We start from the raw sequence: 15,296 nt of genomic DNA on the forward strand, positions 1-15,296 counted from the left end.
TATGAAAAAATGAGTACTTGAATATAGACTTGTTAAGTTAATAACTCGTTCATGTTATTTGCTTTATATGCAATTAACAGAAAATATTAAATGTAACAGATTTACTAAAAAAATAAAGATTAAGGGCACAGATAAATTCTAGATAAATGTATTTTATATACCTCAATTAGGGATTGCCAATTTGTTTAAATGTATTTTATGTACCTCCATTAGGGATTGCCAATAATTATTGAAGCCATGAATATGGATTTTTCGCTCTTTTCAGTGCTTATCTGAATTCTTATCTGATTTGGATACACTGACTCTTGCCTCTCTGGTTCTAGTGGGTTATAATGATAAAGTAACATAGAGGAAAGAGAGGGACAAGAAATAGGGTTCCAAAATTCGTTGGAAGGGGAAAGGGGCTCTTCAAACCTTGTTCTGATTGACTGCTAATTAACTGAATAGCTGTGGTGATCGAAGGCGAACACAGCGGTCCTGATGCCCTTTCGAGGTTCTTCAAAGCTTTACTGCAGTGTCCCAAAACAGAGAGAGGATCACAGCCGAACGATGCACTCAAAATAGAGGGAGGATCAAAATCAATTGTTGTGAGAGGCGAATGGTGCACTCATATCTTCGGCGGTGAGACTAGTTCGACGGTAAGGCACTCATCTCATCTCTCTTCTCTTCCTTTCACTGTGAGAGGCTGCTGTTGCTGTTGTTATATACATATACTTGAACACTTGACAACAGGCTTGAACTCGTACTTAGCGATGCTCGAATCTGGGGCTACTTCAAAGCTGATAGAACCCCCATTTTTTTTCCTGTTCTGATTGAATTCTTCAAAAGTTGGAAACTTGAATTTGAAAGAGAACTCGGGTGTCTGTTTTTGGTCAAACCCATCCGAAAATTCATTTGTCTTCTTGTTTGGATTCGACCCCTGTATATCCACGGTTGTAACTCTGTTTTTGGCTCAATAGGAATCGAATCTTTAAGACTGTTTTCTGCAGAAGAAACCTTCGATTGGTTTGAGTTGTCCCCTGATGACCTGTCATTTCTTTTGAATCTGCAATAAACATAATAATCAGAAACAACATAAGATTTTAAAACGAGTAAGATTTTTTTAATTACCATAAAAATAGAAAAAGAAAATTGAAGACAAGAGTTTTGAAATACCTGATAAGTTATCTCTTGAAGAAATCGAAAAGAGGAAAAAAGTGGGTGGAGACAGAGAAGCAGAAAATGCCGACAAAGAGAACAAATTTTTGGTACAAGAACTGGGTATCAGAACCCATATCCACTGAATCGAAATGGGTATACACCACACAATTAAGCATTCACTCACCCATCAAGTTAGTGTCTTATTACTGATGTACTTCAGTTGTTTGTGTGTATATCTGTGCTGATTCAATCTTATACTTGTCTCAGATGCCCTTTCACATGTTATTTGATATTTATTGATGATTTTTGAGTCGGTCCTAATTTTAAAAGCAGTTTTCTTTTGGGCTTTAACTATGACATTGTTTACCTTTGATCTATAGAATGTCCTTGTGTTATGCCAAGCATTTTTCATCTAATAGAATTCCTTTTCTTATGCCAAACAGAAGGAACATGATGACTAAATTGCTGATAGCTTCTGGTGGACAATAGAGATAACTGAATAGAAATAGGAGGCTGTTGCTGCTGCTGTTCTAAAGGAGGGGGACTAAACAGTTCGCCACCATTCTATCATGTCAGTAATATCTCCCTTACACAGGATTATTTTAATTTTTTGGTATCAACTGATCCTAACCTTTATAGCTTTAGCAGAATTTTGTGCCTAGCATAATCTTGGTTTACGTGGCATAGTTGTTTTGCATATAGGGTGAAACATCATTTTGCTATCTAGAATTTATTCTATTTTTGGATTCAGCTACTTAATGAGATAATAGGGAACTCGAATTTCTTACTTTACTGTCATTTGCCAGTGGTTACTTGTATTGAAGTTAATTATGTGATGCTTTTTTCTCTTTTTAATCAGTAATGGTATAGTTCAGACTTAATTTTATTAGGTTTTGGTGCAGAAACTGCAATTTTGTTTCCTTATGCAAGCTCTTGTCAGCTAGAAGATATGAGGGATCTTTAGTTGCTTTTGAACTTGGGAATTCGAGGCTTTTTCCAAGTCTAGAGTGAACTAGATTTGCTATAAACTATTTGCACTACAACAAAATTGACTTTTTACGGCACCACATCAACGACATACAATGCATGCAAGCCGTAATTTCTCACTTTTACGACTTGCTTTTTTTGCATGTCGTAAATAATAGACTAACCATGACGTGTCTATTGCGTAGGCTGTTAATGGTAAAAATGATAATTTTTTCACGGGTTGCATTGCGTGCCGTAATTGATAAAACTTTCTACGACATACATATAGCATGCCGTTAATACATCAGTTATATACGGCACACGTCTGCCAGTCATTAAAAATAAGTCACTTTTTACGACTTACTATGTGGGTCGTGAATGGTATCCCAAAATACTTCAGGCACCAAAACCCAATTTTTTTGGCACCACTTATGAAAAAAAAATATATTTAATTTATTTTTTTATTATCAAATAGACTGATACAATTCAAAAAAAAGAAAAGAAAAAAAACACAATTTCTAAGAAGAGAGGGAGACGTAGGTGAAGGGGAAGGGTTTCTTCAAACACTTCTTCAATCAATTGAATGGGTGGAGATCCATTGACGCAGTCTGCTTCGCCTTACTAGAAGAAAGGTCCATGGACGCAGTCTGCTTCAACTACTTCGACTTGAACTTGGCTTCAATTTGTAATCTGCTTCAACTCTCTCTTCTCTTTCTTCTTCCTGAAACCCTTGTTTAGCCTCTCTCTCTCTCTCTCTGTATATATATATATATATATTTATATCCCCCTCCTCCCTTCTCTTCTCTGTTTTTCTGTTTGTTTTTATGCACTGTAGAATCTGTCCCTTTCTGTGCTTGAACTGATGGATAGATGAAATGAATCTGCTGTTTGTTTTTATATTGGGTGTTTGAGTTGTAAGAACTAGATTAATGTTGTAAGGGCTTTGAGCATTTGAATGAATATTTTATGCCTATGTGAGCAGTGTACTTTGCATCTACCTTTATATCTTAAGTGGCTAGCTTACTGGTTCTAGCAAAGGTTTTCTTGTCATAATGTCATTGCCGCACCATTATTTATTTATTCTTTTAATAATTTGCGGCAAAGGGCTGGTTTGGTTTCCCCTAATGTGTGAGTATGCCAACATAGGTTCTTTGATAATAATAATAAGGTTTACTTACCGTTGTACTAAAAATTAATGTTATGGTAAAAGATTGGCTCTTTTAGATTTTGGAAAAAAGTGACTTTCTTGTATGGGGTTCAGAGATTGACTGTTATTCCCGGAAGGTTTTTAATTTTTTACAGAAAAGAAAATAGTGTTTGACATGAATTGATGCTCTCTTTACCTTCTCTCACAATGATGGCTCTGTTATCTTATGGAGAGCTTGTTTCTACTGGACAGGATTTTTAGTGTCATGTTCATTGCCATCTCTATGAAATGGCTAGAATTTAGGTTTTGAATATAATCAATTCATGTTTTGATTGGTGCCTATTAATTAGTTTGTTGGTTCTAGGTAACAAAAGAACAACAATTTAAGCAGAGCTTGTGGTCTTAGTGATAGTAGATTGTTTCTAGTTGTGTTTTATTCTATAATGGGGTTTGAGTCTTTTGAATTTTTATTTTCACTCTCATTATGTGTTGTTCATGGAAATACAATTCTAAAACCCTTGCCATGGTAATTCCTCTAAAACCCTTTGCCATGGTAATTTTAGTCCGAACCTTTGCCATGGTAATTCCTCTAAAACCCTTTTTATGAACACATTTGACTTTTGGAGTCACGGTTCTCTCTCTCTCTCTCTCTCTCTCTCTAGTGTGGGGAGGGAATCAAAATGACCAGACCCTCAACTTTTCAGAAGTGTGCCTCCCCAATCTACTAGACTACACTATTATGAGTATTATCTAATAATGGCTTTATAGAGGGACACCATCAATCAGATTTTGCGATATGCAAGCAAGAATCGACTTCCGAAAAGTTTGAAAGAGCAAATGCTGGCAAATATGCAACTGAAATTTAGGACAGTAGAATTACAACAGGAGGAAGTGCTTGAAGACCTACCTAAGGCAATTAGATCAAGTATTGCTCAGCATCTTTTTCATGGAACTGTGGAAAATGCCTATCTCTTCAAAGGAGTTTCTGAAGACCTTATCATCCAACTGGTACAATATCTTTTCCCTCTCCTTCACATTATAGATCATGTTGCAATATTATAGTAATTACGCTAGTTTAACAGCAACAAAACAATAACAACAATAAGAATATTATTAACTGAGCACATTGACACTTCAAAATGTGAAGTACCTATTTCAGACTCAACATGACATAATAATAGACAAACTATTAGTTATGTGTTCCTTGAAGCCAAGAGAATGTTTGTTAAGAATATATATATATATGTATATATTGTTGGTAATATATGAATATTCCAAAGTAGGGTGAAGTACCCATGTCAAATACATACATGTTTAGAAAGGGGAAAAAAAAAGGGTAAACAATTCCTAGCTCCAGCATTTCATTATGATGTTTCACTAAATTGTTCTTCTGTTCCATGGATACTACCAATACGAGGCTAGAGGCATCCATGTCAAACATAATATGATACAATAACATTTTAGTGTAAACGTTTAAGAAGAATTCAGATACTTAAAACATCATGTCTCCATGTCCTACATAGGGAAGAAGAAGTGTCTGATAGACAGTCCATACACACATCCAGGATGCATAATGAGTCCATATAGCAGGAGCCAAAATCAATGTGGAAATTTTAAATTCAGAGTAACCAGATTGTCATCTAATTAAGCAGCATCTTGTGGCATCTTCTCCTCTCAGGTGTCCGAAATGAAAGCAAAATATTTTCCACCAAAGGTTGATATCAACTTACAAAATGAGATACCTACGGATTTCTACATTCTAGTATCTGGAGCAGTGGTATGGTTACTTCTCCTTTCACATGTTATTCTATGTACACTACCAGAAGCAAAATCTGACCATCTGAAATGCAGGATGTCGTGATATACAAAAATGGCACGGAGCAGGTATGGTTTTACTTTTTTTTCAATGAAATGGAGCTGATATGTTCAATGCGTGAGTATTGCAAAGACAAAAAACAACAACGGAAGATGCATGATTGACCATGTCTAAGAAATTAGTAATGAACTTCTGCATTGACTGACAAATCAAGGTCCTTGTTTCTACAAAGATCCACAATTTTTTTATGGAAAAACACCTATTGCAGGGGGGGAAAAAAATGTAGAACAGTAAAACTAGAAAATGATGGTGATTGTAATGGGACACAATATGTCATGCACAGGAAACTACTAATCAACCCACATTGAGTCTCACATACACAATTACTTGCACACAAAAACATATTACTTCAAAAGAAAATAAAATGGAGAGCCAAAACCAATCTGTAACTGTGGTTTCATTTCACAGCTACGTTGCATATAGTTTTGATTTGTCATAGGAAAACAGTAACCTTTCTAGTTGCTATGTAACATGCAAGGCAAAGAATGACCAACACCAACCTAAAAATTGTAATATGTAGAAATTTCACTAGAAAAAAAATCCATTCAACGAAGGAAATCACAAGATGATCTTATATGAGACCAAACTGATGAAAGTTTCCTATCTGCTGAAATAAATCCTAGTTATTCCATTTTTTCTACATTTGAATCATTGAACTAACAGAACAAAGAGTTGTATTTAATGTTAACTTAGTTCAAATGGGATTTCCAGTTCTTGTCAAAATTAGGGGTTGCAGACATGGCAGGAGAAATAGGGGTACTTTTCAATATCCCACAACCTTTTACGGTGAGAACTAAGAGACTTTCTCAGGTCATCCAGATTAGTCATCATCAATTCAAGCAAATGGTGCAGCCACATAATCCAGATGGAAAGATAATAATCTCCAACTTTATACAGGTCTGGAATTTTTTTATATTATTGAGAATTGAGGTTTTAAAAATGTTATATTTTCTTATGTTTCTAGATATTATCAGTGATACATCTGACAAGTACATAGCACAAGAAGTTAGTGATTAAACTACCAACTTCTCCCAGGAAACTGTACACACAGTGCCCAAAAAATTGAAAAGCAATTTTTTTTTCTAAGCATTGGAAAACTATTTTTAGGTCATCATGTGGCGAGGTTTGAATTTGATGGGCCATCCACCAGTGTTTCCACTATCAGAGTTCCCCACTCAACCCTTAAATTAGCTTCACATGCAAATAAACTTTTATGCTGACTGACTCTACCTGCATTCCTTGCTCAATATTTGAAGGGATTAAAGAACGAGTTGCTCGAAGAGATGCCATTTGTAAAAGATTTGTTGGATGAGTTCAATACAGAGGTAATTCTTTGCCTTGGACATAGACTTGCATAAAACATATATCAATAATAAATCAGAATCTGAGTTTACCTGTGCCTATAAAGAAAGATACCTGAAATTTTACACTTTTGACAATTTACTTTAGATGTGTACGGTACAGGAAAGTTGTTAAGCAAGGAATTAGTACATTCATTTTTTATCAAGTTGCATGCTTGGAGTTCAGGATACAATCCAACACAATCAAAAAGACAGAAATAACAATAGAATTGGGTGTGCAATAGAACTAGTAGTGTGTATATTAGTCTAACAGAGGAGTTGCTATTGATGCTATGTTTTTAATACTACATAAATGTCACCTAAAATCGAATACTATCATATCAGTTTAACTTGATAAGATATTCCTATCCAAGAATTAAGCCAATTCAACATGGCAGAAGGAGCGCTTATGGACTATTTGATGAATGATCATTTTATCAAGTATTATCAATATTTCTATTTCCATGCTTGAATTGACTTTAAATACATACTATTTACTAATCATCAATTGATTTTAGTGGATTTGAATTTAGTTAATGGATTTTACTAGTTTTTAGATTTTATTGTTGATTTGAATTTAGTTACTCTATTACATCGAATATTCATTTGAACCTACTCTGAATTGGAAAATTAATTGCTTTGTATGTATATTGTTCTTCTTGTTTGGGAAATCAACTAGTTCCTATTGTCACCATTCAGTCTTCAATTATTGCTACATTTGGTGAATTTTGTTGTTTTGTGAGTTCAACATATAGCATCTGTGGATTGGTATTTGTTTCGATTGAATGAAAAGTTTTGATTCCTAGATTTGTTTCAAATTTACTGTTTCATTGATTATCAGCAAGTTTGAATTTGTTGAGGCAAGAACTGGTAAATTTGAAATTGGAAGATAAAATGTCCTAGTGTTGAAATAAAATAAGACAAATGTGAGAAAAATACCAGTTTATAGATTTTGGAGTCATTTGGTACGTATTATATGTGATTGAGTGGAAATTTGTGATAATATGTTGGATTAATTTCTGTATGTGTTGGCTCTCTTTTTATATTTGGCTGCTTCAATCTCTCTATTAATGTGTTTGCTTGCTCGGAAATTGAAGGAAAAAATGGAAAAATGTGATTTTGAATAACTTGGATCCACACATCATTACCCTTTTGATTGCTATTAGGGCTTTAACTCCATATTTGGTGTTCTGCAGAAGTTTGAGAATAGTTGCTGACTTGGACACTCATCATATTTTTGTTTGCGCTGATCCATCTGTAGATCCCTGCGCTTATAATGCTCCAAATGCTGTTAAGTTACTGTAATACCAAGAGGATGATGAGGTTGTAGAGTATAGAAAGCGTGATATTATTGTGCAGAAACATCATGGTCATTCTGAGAGACTTGGTATGTGTTATTCATTGATATATAATAATAGAATCATTTTGCTATAAACCATGTAGCATCTATGTAATTATTTCCAAACCTTCACAATTATAGCTTTATATTCTTACAGGCAAACATGCCCAATCAACTAACTATCAAGGATATTTTTCTATAAAGATGATAGACAGTTAATGTAATGATCCCATAACTGAAATGGGTGAACAATTGGTCCATCGAATGAGGATGAGAAGCAAGCATTTTATTGCCCTTCACCTAACGTAATCTCTCTCTCTCTCTCTCTCTCTCTCTCTCTCTCCTTCCCTCTTTGTTTAGGTTCTGGTTGCTGTTTGATTCTTATGGGCTACTAATTGTTGATATGGGTTCATTAATATGTTTTCTTTTCTTTATGCCCTCCTACTGTTGTTATTCTTAATGTGGACAAAATAATAATATGTTCCCTGTATCTCTAATAGAGGCATTTTAGTTATTACTGCATAGTTCAACTTGATTTCTCACTTATTGAAATGCAGCAGATTTGGAATGAGGTTGCTCATTTAATCAACTTAGATAGATTTCATGAAATTAAAATCTGTATGTCAAAGCTATAGGCAACAAATTTTAATCTTATGTATTGATTTTTATGCAGAGAGGCTTTAGTATGATCAAAGACCACGAACTACTTATTAAACTGTGAAAAGATAATGTGTATCATGGATGTGGATCAAAGTCAAATATTGGAATTTTATATTCAAATAATCATTATATTGATGATGTAGGAATGTCAGATCTGGACTTTTTTAGTTCATACTTGGGCTTTGGTATAGTGTTCCTAGGAATTTAAACTTTCGGCTCTAGAACAATGAGAGGGAAATGCCTTGGAAATCATACTTGAGGACATTCAACATTAAATTTATTCAAGATATATGTTACACAATGCCAATTATGTTAGAATCTAGCTTGAACACTAGGAAACTTGGTGACCAAAGAAACCTGAAAGCTATGTGTTTTGACCTTTTGCCTCGTTGAGGTTAAAAATAAAATAGGAAAATATTTAGATAAATAAAAATGCTGATTAGTTTGTGTGAAACAAGTTCTTTGATTTTTTCTGGTTCTTGTTGACATTAGTGCTAGTGATACAGGATATTCATGTACTCTTTTGGCATCTTCTGGCATCTTCTGTTATCCGTGTTACTTATCATCAAAGACAATTTCAACTCTTTGAAGTTTTGGATTGTTATATATATTTCTACTAAATTGGCTTATACAATAAAATTATTTATATATGAGTTTAGATGTAATTGACAATATATTAATGTTTTCCTTATTTATTTTCTTTACAGATTGGTTTTGATGACATTTGGAAGTATACTTGCAAATCAAGATCAAGTGTTGAATTTATTTATTTTTATGTGAACTGATACTTAGTTCGAGTTGCAAATCAAGATCGTGTTGATTTTTTTTTGTGGACTCCACGTTAGTTCATTTTGGAATTTGTTATGATGTTTTTTTTGTTTTACTTAATGGATTATTATTAAATTTGTTTAATGGATATATTTTGATTTATAATATAAATTTTTTAGTGAATTTTTTTTATGGAGTGGTGTATAATAGTTAGTGGATTTCTTAGTACAATTAAAAAGTTATTAGGATATGAGCAGGGATATTTGTGAAATAATAATTTAAATTGAAATATAAAATATGAAACAAGTTTAGTGACGAATTTGTTTCGTCATTTGTACTTGTTATTATGACAAAGTGATTATTCGTCGCTAATAAATATTTTTTGTGATAAAATTTATTACAGTTTATATATGAAAGTTTTCATTGATTTTATTGTTTGGTGATTAAAAATTTCGTCACGTGTGTATATATTTGCGACGAAATATATTTCGTCACCCATGCATGACTTTTGGAGACAAAAAATTTCGTCACCTTTACATCTTACTGTGACGAAATTATTTCCTCATCAATGATCAACATATGTGACAAATTTATTCGTCAACTAAAGTTATAAATATGATACTGAATAATTATTTGGTGACAAAAATGAGAATTTTTGGCGACAAAATATTGTTTTATTGGTGACAAAAAATTTCGTCACTGAAGTAATTTCATTGGTGACGAAATTATTTTTCGTCACGGTGGTTTTTAGTGACAAACATTCAATGACGAAACTGGTGACGAAAATATTTCCTCACAAATATCTATAGTGACGAAATTAGCTCTTTGGAGACAAAAAAATTTCGTCATTCAAGACCCAACTTCTTGTAGTGAATACTTCAAAACTTTTGGGAGTAAGTGTTACATCTTCAAAGATAGAGAGCCTTTGGGCAAATTTGACTCCCGAAGTGATGAAGGTATTTTTATAGGGTATTCAACCACTAGTAGGGCTTTTAGAGTCTATAACCTGCGAACTTCATCTTTAATGGAATCTATCAATGTGGTTATAGATGACACAGGTGCACCTACTCTAGCAACAAATGAGGATGATAATGATAAGTCTCCAACCTTGGATACGGAATCACAAAATCAAGGAGAAGGTGCGGACCAATCACAAGAAATGGTTACAGAACCATCTTCACAGGTAAGGTCAAGTCCAAAGAGTGCTCCTAGGGACATCACTCCTGTTGCTTCTGTCACCACAAGTCCTGAGCTTAAGCCATCAGCAAGGGTAAAACTGAATCATCCAGCTCAACAGGTGATTGGAAGTGTCTCGGATCAAATGAAAACCCGAAGACAGATTCGGGATGAGGTATCACATATGTGTTATGTTTCATTAATTGAACCTAAGAATTTTAAAGAGGCCTTGCTAGATGATAGTTGGGTCAATGCTATGCATGAAGAATTAGGTCAATTTGAACGTAACAAAGTTTGGACTCTAGTTCCCAGACCTAGAGACATGAATGTGATAGGTACCAAGTGGATCTTTAAAAATAAATCTGATGAGAATGGTACAGTTGTTAAGAATAAAGCAAGGTTGGTTGCTCAAGGCTACACACAAGTAGAGGGTGTTGACTATGATGAGACGTTTGCCCTAGTTGCACGTCTCGAATCTATTCGTATTTTGCTTGGTGTTGCATGTTTTCTTGGCTTTAAATTGTTTCAAATGGATGTGAAAAGTGCCTTTCTGAATGGGTACTTGAGAGAAGAGGCTTATGTTGAGCAACCAAAAGGGTTTGAGGACCTTAAATGTCCTAATCATGTCTACAAGTTAGACAAGGCTTTGTATGGATTGGAACAAGCCCCTCGAGCTTGGTACGATAGGCTTACTACCTTTCTTCTTGATAATGATTTTCAAAGGGGTAGTGTAGATAAGACTTTATTTGTGAAACATACTAAGTCTCATATTCTTGTTGCTCAGATTTATGTTGATGATATTGTGTTTGGATCCACTGCTGAACATCTTGTGAAATATTTTTCGGATTGCATGGCACATGAATTTGAGATGAGCATGATGGGAGAGTTGTCTTATTTTTTGGGTCTTCAAATTAAACAGTCTCCTTCAGGTATTTTTGTGTCTCAGTCTAAGTATGCAAAAAATCTGGTGTCTAAGTTTGGTCTTGAGTCTGCCAAACATGCACGCACTCCCATGAGCACCAGTCTTCACCTCTCCAAAGATTCCTCTGGTATTGATGTTGATCCTACCCTTTATAGGAGTATGATAGGGAGTCTTTTGTACCTCACAGCCAGTCATCCTGATATTGCTTTCAGTGTAGGTGTTTGTGCCCGTTACCAAGCTAGTCCTAAAGAGTCTCATCTACTTGCTGTCAAACGCATCATTAAATATGTTAATGGGACTTTGGGGTATGGGGTTTGGTTTTCTACTGATACTACAGTTGAGATTACTGGTTTTTCTGATGCCGACTGGGCAGGGTGTGCTGATGATAGGAAAAGTACATCCGGGGGGTGTTTTTACCTTGGGAACAATCTGGTTTCCTGGCATAGTAAAAAGCAAAATGCCATTTCTCTTTCGACTGCTGAGGCTGAGTACATTGCTGCAGGGAGTTGTTGTGCACAAATGTTGTGGATGAGGCAAATGCTTCATGACTATGGGATAGAACAGAACACTCTTACTCTTTTCTGTGATAACACAAGTGCCATAAACATTTCAAAAAATCCTGTCCAACACTCTCGCACCAAACACATTGACATTCGTCATCATTTTATTCGAGAGTTAGTGGAAGAGGGCCTTGTTGTTCTTGAGCATATACCCACTGAGCATCAAAAAGCTGATATCTTTACAAAACCCCTTGATCTTCTTCGGTTTGAGTTCCTTAGAAAGACCTTGGGTGTCATGCTCGATCACTAGAGTGTTACTTGTTACTTGAGTAGGTGAAAGTGTTTTTTGCCTTATGTATGCTTGGATGTTATAATCTCAATGTCATTGATATCTGTTGTACTTGCATCCAACTTTTTATATACGCTACTCATGCTGCTTACAAGATCTCATTGATCATTGGTCATAGCTAATTTTGAATGCCCATGCTCATTAACCTCATGACCTCATTCTGTACACATCCTTGAGATTAATTGTTGCAGGGGTTTCCGCACATGTGATCAAAGTTCTCTATGGACCACTAATAGTGTTTCTTGTACTTTTACAGTGGAATTGACCGATACTAGCATATCATGGGTGATGTTGAGTCTCTTAACTATCTACCATCTGTTTTTCACTTCCACGGTTCTCCCTTAGTTCCTTGAAGTCCGGGCATTAGGAAAAGGCTACCTCAGAGGCACCAACCAGGCCATCCTTTATGATTTCATTCTTCTCTGGTTTGGTTTCCATACTCTTGAGAGTGAAAGCCACTAGTGAGTGCCCATAAGAAAAATAAAAAAATATATATATAAAAAAATAAAATAAAAAATGGGACTCATTGATTGAGGGGGAGCCTTCGCATTTACTCAACAAATACCCCGTGATTCCTAGTGGTTTGACTTTTCTCTGTATTGTTGAGTTACTCTTGATGGAGGTCCAGCCATCCGATCACCACTATGATTAACTCTAGCTCAGTGACCTCTCATGGATTGCACACACACACATTATTTTGTGAGCTCTCATGTTGGATTTTGAGTTGTTCATTCTCTTGTAGTTTATGATCATTGATTATATTTTATCTGTTTTGCTCATGGTGTTTAGTGTCATTTTTTTTACAACTGCAAGTTTCCAGAATTCATGAATTGCGGATTATCTCATCTTAGTATTTCATTTCTAGCTGAATGTGCTCATCTACTTGTGTTTCGGGTCTCACTGCTTGTTATTGAGTATTTTGTTTTTATTTAAAAAAAAAAAGTTTTTTTTCCCGCTCGAGCGGCACTAGTTACGCTCGAGCATCGTTTTGAGCCTTGCAGTAGTTTGCTCTCTGCCTTACAGTTCTGAGAGGGGTGATTTGGGGCTCGAGCGTATGTGTTCCCGCTCGAGCTGGTCTCTGCGTGTTTTGTCTCACGCTCGAGCGTTAAATATGACGCTCGAGCGGACTGGTTTTGTATATATTTCCCTCCTTCGTCCTTTCAGTTCATTTTTTTTTTTCCAGTGCTCTCTCTCTCCTAGGTTTTTTTTCTTGCGCTTCCCGTCCTCTGCTCTTCCGTGGTGCTTCCTTGGTGTTTTCGTGTGTTTTCCCATCTCAGGTTTATCTCTTCTCCCTTGCTCGTGTCGGATCTCTGTTACTTTGATATTCGTCTCTGTTTTTATTTGTTGTTTTACCGTATATAGATGGGTCTATTATGCGTTTGTTCATCTTGCTAACGGTCCTTCATTGTTGCTTTTGATTAGTTAATAATGTTGTACTGTCCATATCATGCATCTAGGGTTAGTCTTTTGGGCTTTTTGCTAGTTTTTGATTGGTTTTGAAATTGGGGATTTTAGTCTACCTTTATTATCACGTGTTACTTGATTTTTTTTTTTTTTTTTTTGCATAAGTCCTCACCATGCTGCATACATTTTTGCATTCTAGATTTCTTTTATTACCTCATGTTGCTCTATCATTGTGTTACTAATGTTTCTGTTGTTTCTCTTGTCCTTGTTGGTTTTTGGTTGTATTGGGTTGGGGTTTGTTTGTCCTGTTTAGTCATGTCCACCTTCAAAAGACGTAAGTCTACAGCCACTCGCCCTACCTATAACACTGACCGCTTCCCGTCAGCTGAAAAAGCCAAGTTATACCGTGAGTCCTACTCCTCCCGCTCCATCCATCTTGAACGTAATGTTCAAACCTCCACCTTTGAGTCCATTTCTATCCGCTCTTTCTTTGATTCTTTGGGTGGGGATCATGTACTTTTGTTCTCTGGGTCACAAAATCTTACTTGGGTTCGGGAATTTTATTGCAATATGGAAGGTCTTAATGACATTGGAACCTCTTTTAAGACTTGGGTTCGGTCCAAGGAAATCACTGTTACCACTGACCTTATCCGCGAGCTTTTAGGGATTCGTGAGAGATTTCCTATTTTTTACCCTTTTCCAGTGCGCCCTACGTGTGATTTTGATGAGGTTGCTCAGTTTCTTTGTGGTTGTCCTCGCTCTTGGCCATCCGGTTCCTTGATCAAACAGCATGAACTTCTTCCACAATTTAGGTTACTCAACTTAATTGTGTGTGCCAATATCATAGTTACCACTCACTGCTCTGAGATTAACCAGGATCAAGGCTTTGTTCTTCAGTGTATAGCCCACAACCGTCCCATCGATCATGCCACTCTTATCATTCAAAAGATGTTTGCTCCTTTTGAGCGCAGCAATCTTGGCTTACCCTATGGCTGTCTCATTAACCGACTTTTAGCCAAGTTGAAGGTCCCTGCTTTTGATGAGGACGAATTCGCTTCTCCTTCCCATCCGTTTACCAAAAAGACTGTCTCCCAGAGTCAGTCTCACATTAGGGGGGTTTCTTCTGGTTCAGGTCGATCTGGTGCAGGTCCCAGTACTGCTGCGGCCATGGCAGAGGAGGCCGAGTATGATGTTGCTGCTGGTGGAGATCTTGGTGAGGGGGAGCAGCACCCACCAGTTCGTACCGTTCGTGGTCAGCTTCAGTCCCTCGAGCGCTCTATTGGTTCCCGTTTTGACCATCTTGAGGCGTGGATGGATATATTTGAGGCACGACTCACAGATCTTGAGACCACTACTGATGCTCGTTTCGGTGCCTTGGAGGCTTCTTCCCAGCGGATTGAGGATTCTGTGGCACAGTCTTCATCCTAGTTGGCTTAGATCTTGACCTTGCTTCAGATGCAGTCTCCCCCTCCGGCTTCGTGATCTTTGCTCCTTTGTTTTGTTTCTCTTTCTTTTGTTCCATCCCGGACAAAAAGGGGGAGTGTCTTTGGTGTGTTGGTGGTGTTGTTCGTTTTGGATTGTTGTTCCCAAGCATGGATTTGAGCTTTGGTTGTGACTGTTGGATCGTTGTTGGTGGTGTTGTTTTTTATTTATGTTGGAACATTGTTTTTTACACTAGTTTGTTTTTTAGACTAGTTTGGAATATTGTT

At 36.1% G+C, this 15,296-nt stretch overlaps 1 protein-coding gene across 2 annotated transcripts; it reads left to right on the plus strand.

Moving 5' to 3' along the window:
• Positions 1-292: 292 nt before the first annotated feature.
• Positions 293-8,873, plus strand: LOC114284360 (potassium channel KAT3-like). Of its 2 annotated transcripts, XM_082891277.1 has the most exons (9): positions 293-638; positions 1,584-1,711; positions 4,022-4,261; positions 4,932-5,030; positions 5,105-5,137; positions 5,841-6,026; positions 6,386-6,454; positions 7,731-7,856; positions 7,966-8,873. In XM_082891277.1, the coding sequence occupies exons 3-8, from the start codon at positions 4,091-4,093 to the stop codon at positions 7,797-7,799; spliced, it is 627 nt and encodes a 208-aa protein (XP_082747403.1). In that variant the 5' UTR covers positions 293-638; positions 1,584-1,711; positions 4,022-4,090; the 3' UTR covers positions 7,800-7,856; positions 7,966-8,873. The 2 variants fall into 2 exon arrangements, with proteins under 2 accessions (XP_082747403.1, XP_082747404.1); XM_082891278.1 differs by having other exon boundaries at positions 1,584-4,261; positions 7,666-7,856.
• The last annotated feature ends 6,423 nt before the right edge of the window (positions 8,874-15,296 follow it).

Source organism: Camellia sinensis, chromosome 10 (genome assembly GCF_055761805.1).
Source record: "Camellia sinensis isolate YWXY chromosome 10, ASM5576180v1, whole genome shotgun sequence".
NCBI classification, from domain to species: domain Eukaryota; kingdom Viridiplantae; phylum Streptophyta; class Magnoliopsida; order Ericales; family Theaceae; genus Camellia; species Camellia sinensis.